The sequence below is a fragment of the Pyxicephalus adspersus genome, chromosome 10 (genome assembly GCF_032062135.1).
Source record: "Pyxicephalus adspersus chromosome 10, UCB_Pads_2.0, whole genome shotgun sequence".
NCBI classification, from domain to species: Eukaryota; Metazoa; Chordata; class Amphibia; order Anura; family Pyxicephalidae; genus Pyxicephalus; species Pyxicephalus adspersus.
In genome coordinates this window covers 7,383,153-7,388,526 of record NC_092867.1, presented here as the reverse complement: position 1 = coordinate 7,388,526, position 5,374 = coordinate 7,383,153, and the positions used below count along the sequence as shown (strand labels likewise).

Sequence of the window (5,374 nt, the reverse complement as noted above, 5' to 3'; positions counted from 1 at the left end):
TACATTCCAACATGGCCTACCTGTCCCTTGTACATTCCAACATTGCTTTCCTAATCATTTTACACTGTGACATGGGGTTTTGTGCACCCTGCACTCTCCAATAAGTCTTCTCTGCTCTCTGTACACTCTGACATCACTTTTCCACAAATTCGAACATCGCTTTGCTATACATTGTAGACTCTAACATTGCTTTTCTGCACACTGTCCACTATAACCTTGCTTTGACATACATTGTACAGGTCAACCATAGTTTTTCTCATGCTGTACATTCCAACATTGCTTCCCACTCTCTGTACACTCTGACATGGCTTTTGTGCACCGTGCACCTTGTACATTTTCCGATACAATGGACATTCTACCATTTTTCCTCTACACATGGATTACCTAACACAATACATTTTTCATTGCTTTCCTGTTCTTACATTCCCTCTTCATGTACTGTATTTTCCAGTGCTGCTTTCTTACATTTACCAGCCACTGTATTAGGTACACTTGTTCAACTGTTTGGTAATTCAAATATCACGGCAGCAATTTAATGCATTTAGGTATTGAGACTGCAAAAATGACCCCATGAAGTTTAAAGTGAGCAACAGATTGGAGAAGAAAGATGATTTTAGTCGTTTTGAAAGCAACATGGTTGTTGGTGCCAGACTGGCTGGTCGGAGTATTTTAGAAACTGCTGCTCTGCCGGGATTTTCATGAAGAATTATTATTATGATCTTGTATTTATATAGCACCAACATATTACTAAGCACTGTACAAAATCCATAGTCATATCACTAGCTATCCCTCAAAGGAGCTCACAATCTAATGTCCCTACCCTCAGTCAGATGTCATTTTACAACTTTTTGGGGAGAAGCCAAATAATCTAACTGCAGGTTTTTGGAATGTGGGAGAAAACTGGAGTACCCTGAGGAAACCCACGCAAACATGGGAAGAATCTGCAAACTCCATGCAGATAGAGTCCTGGCCGAGATTTGAACCTGGGACCGAGAGCTGCAAATGCAGATTGCCAACCACTGAGCCACCGTGCTGCCCTATGGGTTTACAGAGAATGGTCTGAAATAAGGTAATTATACAACAAGCGGACAATCACTGGGTGAAAACGTCTTGTTAATGAGGTCAGAGGAGAATGGTCACACTGGTTCGAGCTGATAGAATAGCAACAGTTACCCAAATAATCTTTTGTTACAGCCGAGGTATACAAAAGAACCTTGAAGCATAGAAAGACCACTCTGGATGTCACTCGTCACCTAAGAATTGGCACAGTTTGGCTATAGTTTGCAAAGAATCACCAAATTTTGAAAAAAGAAGATTGAAACACCTTGCCCGGGTGGATGGTTCTTGATTTCTATTACAACATTTGAATGGTAGAGTCAGACTTTGGAGTCAGGAACATGAAGGCACGGATCCATCCTGTCCCGTCTCTGTGTGACTGGCGGTGGCGAAGAAGGCCTATCTTAGTATTGTTGATGTCCACCACTTTATCACCTCAGCATACCTGTGTTCTGATGGTTACTTCCAACAGGATAATATACCATGACAAAGTTCAAATCATCTCAATCTGGTTTCTTGAACATGACAATGAGGTCACATGACTCAAATAGCCTCCACAATCACCAGACCCCATTCCAAGGGGAGCACCTTTGGGATGTACTGGAACAAGAGATTCACATCATGGACATGCAGCTGACAAATCTTCTGCAAACGCATGATGCTCTCATGTCAATCTGGACCAAACCTAAGGAACATTTCCAGATCCTTGTTGAATCCATGGCAAGAAGGCAAGAGAGGGTCCAACCTCGTAGCAAGGTGTACCTAATAAAATGGCCAATGTGTAATATTGTTTTGCAACATACTGTACAATTTAACAATACTTTCCTACACACCGTACATGGCACACCTTTTGCATAATGTAGAACTACCAATAATTCTAATAATATTTCCCCAACCAGGGTTTTGTGTAACCCTAGGGTTCCTCCGGAGGTTGATAGGAGTTCCTCAAGCCATGAGCAATTTATACCTCTCAGGTGAGTCATTCCAGTACAAACATTGCTTGCCTCTGAACGGAACATTTAAACAATGCTTGCCCTTTAAGCTGAACATTCAAACATTGCTTGCTTCTGAATGGAACATTCAAACATTGCTTGCTTCTGAATGGAACATTCAAACATTGCTTGCTTCTGAATGGAACATTCAAACATTGCTTGTCTTTAAGCTGAACATTCAAACATTGCTTGCCTGCTAACATAGCTTTCTTCTAAACCAAACACTAAATCTATTGCTTTTCTTTAAACTGAACACTCCAGAATTGTTATCCTCTAAAATAAACATTCCAGCATTGCTTGCCTCCGAACAATCATTGCTTCGGAATTAAACCCAGTAACATTGCTTTCTTCTAAACTGCAACATTGCTTGTCTCTGAGCTGAACACTCAAACATTTTCTATACCTTTGAACCAAAAATTCAGACATTGCTTGCCTTTGTAATCAACACACTAACATTGCTTATCATTGCATGCCTGCTAACATAGCTTTCTTCTAAACTAAACACTGTAACATTGCTTTTCTCTAAACTGAACACTCCAGAATTGTTATCCTCTAAAATAAACATTCCAGCATTGCTTGCCTCTGAACAGAACCTGAACATTGCTTGAACACTAAAAACATATTTTTGCCTTTGAACTGAACATGCAAACATTGCTTGCTTTTGAACTCAATACACTAACATTGGTTGCTTCAGAACATTCAAACATTGGTTGCCTCTGAACCCAACATTCAGACATTGCTTGCCTTTGAACTCAATATTCTAACATTGCTTGCTTCTGAACATTTAAACATTGCTTGACTTTGAATTGAAAAAGCTAACATTGCTTGCTTCTGAATTGAACATTCAAACATCGCCTACCTCTAAACTGGATGTTCTTTCTATACAAAACATTTTAACATTACTCCCCAGCTAAATGACTATAATAATACATCTTTTATCAAACTGAAGCTTCTAACTATTCCTAAAAATGGACATTCTGTACAGCTAACTCCACTTCCCCACACAACACTATTGTAATATTGATTCCCACTGTAATGACTCTTCTGCTTCTTCACAAATACAAATTCCTAAAACAATTGTAACACAAACATTTCCTTTCCCACATTCTGTTATCACTTCAACCCTTTAAAACTGCCCTAACACCCCTGACTGTAACACTTCACATTTTGTATACAAGCCAGTTATATAATTCTAGATCTCTGCTTTCTAGTTCTTACAATCCCTTCTCTTATATCTGTTTGTGTAACCTAAATGTTCCCCTTCTTCCCCCGGCCCTCGCCGAGCCCTTTACGTACCACTTCATCTTGGACGGCAGAGAGTTAACCCAAAGACGAGCTGATCATTGCCTGTAAGATGAGAATTGGTTACTCAGACAATCATACAATAACCTACACTTCCCTGATTGCATATTATTGTCTAAAAGATGCTTCCAGCTCCAGCCCACAGCCATCCAGAACCCTCCCTGAATTTTCTGCCTCAACATTTGCAAGTGCAGGGGACTAGAAAACCGTCTCCTGACACCTGTAATGGGTTTATGTGTCTGCACATATACTGCTTTGTGTGTCGTTATTGTATGATGAATCGTACACATTTTGGTGGTCCTGGTCAGATTAAAGATACCCAATCTGTTCAGGTTCCCATTGCTTGACAAGAGGGGTTCAACTGTCCCATGGTCAGGCGGTCCAACAAAAGTGCTTCCTTTTTTTTTCTTGCTTCTATACCTAAGCAACCCATATTTCCTTACCTCAATTGGGGCATGTTTTAGGATAAAGAAAGAGGTCATTTGACCCGGGCATCCAACTTTACCAGGGACCCAACTGACAGAATGGAATTCTGTGCATCTGGGGGCCCCTACTTTATATTTACCCGGGACCCTTATCTTAAAATCTCCTAATCCCTCATAATTTAATTAGTAGTACCTGAGTACTGTTCAGCTTTTCCTGGGGAAGCAATGAGTTAGTGTGCACAGTGGGTCCATTCAGCAATGGTCTGCTCAGAATGAGATGTTAATGGAGCTGATGCACCGCATAGATAATGGGGGGAAATAGGGTTAAACCGTGGCTGTGATGGTCTGCAGAGACAATAGGGTTAAACCGTAGCTGCGATGGTCTGCGGCATTAATGGAACAAGTTATTGCAGGCTCGGACAAGATGGGGACAGGCTGTACAGAACACAAGGAGAATGCCTGTGTCTCTCCTCCCTGTCTGTTCACCACTTTTCTCTCAATGACTCAGGGATGTCTGTCTTGTCTGTCACCCCCACCTACCCCAGTCACACTTTCCTGTGTCACCTCCTCCTGTAGCATTGTCTGTCTCTATGGCTCTCTCCTCTATATTGCACTTTACAAGTCGTTTTTTTCTGTGCAGCTCCTTCATCTCTCTCCCTGGCTGTCTCCTTGTAAGATGCTAGAGGTTACCATGGAGATGAAGGAGAGAGCATCCCTGGTACCAGCTGTCTCCATGCCTCCAGATGTCCACCTCTCTCTCTTCTCTGCAGATCTCTCCCTGCACACAGGCTGGGTGTCTCTTATTGCCAGTCCATCCCCTCTCTCTCTATTTCTGCCATTACTTCCCCTCCTTTTTGTTGCTTGTCCATCAGTTTCAATCATGAAGCAGTCTGCTCTTATTTACAGCTCTGTCTGATTCTCCCCCTTCTGTTACTTTGTACTCTCCCCCTGTCCTCCTCTGCTTTGCTTCTCTCGGATATTCTCTCCCCTCCATTTACTCTGCTGTGGTCTCCTTTCCTCCTCACAATGTCTGATGTCTCTTTCCCTTGTTCACTCTCTCCATCTCCCTCCCTGTACTCTCTTCTCACCTGTTGTGTATATAACCCCCCATTACAATACCCCTAATACAATACCCCCCAACACAATGCACCCCCCAATACAATACCCCCCATACAATCTTCCTACACTTCCTTCACCACCTCACCCCATGTTCTCTCTCCTTTTACCCCATTTCCTTCTCTTTGCTGACTTCTACCCCCAGCTACACTTTTTTTTTCTTCCTCCCTTTCTTTACTTCCCCCTCTTTTTTCCCTCCGATTCCCCACTTTCCAACTTTTTTTCTATTTCTTTAAATCTTACCCTCCCGTCTTCTCACACCTTCTTCACCACCCACCATTTTCCCCAGTCCACCCAGATCTGCTTTCTTCCATTTTTACATTTTTCGTTTTTCCTATCTCCTTCCTTTCTCCTGCATTCCCTCCAATGTGTTACCCCCCTCTCTTCCAACAATTCTCCCTCTGCCATCCCCCCCTCCCCTCCTCTATCCCACTGCTCACTATCTCTACCCCATATTTCTCTTCCCTCTCCACTCCCCCCCCC

General features: G+C 42.4%; 1 protein-coding gene across 9 annotated transcripts in view; it reads right to left on the bottom strand.

Moving 5' to 3' along the window:
• Positions 1-5,374, bottom strand: part of PIANP (PILR alpha associated neural protein) — a 35,847-nt gene that overhangs the window by 14,222 nt on the left and 16,251 nt on the right. For 7 of the 9 annotated variants that reach the window (XM_072424155.1, XM_072424147.1, XM_072424148.1 and 4 more), the window contains one exon: positions 3,345-3,395. In XM_072424155.1, coding sequence (XP_072280256.1) covers positions 3,345-3,352 — 8 coding nt within the window. In that variant the 5' untranslated portion in view covers positions 3,353-3,395. Of the gene's footprint in view, positions 1-3,344; positions 3,396-4,315; positions 4,416-4,465; positions 4,822-5,374 lie in introns of those variants that run through there. The other 2 variants (XM_072424154.1, XM_072424156.1) reach the window with 2 other exon arrangements.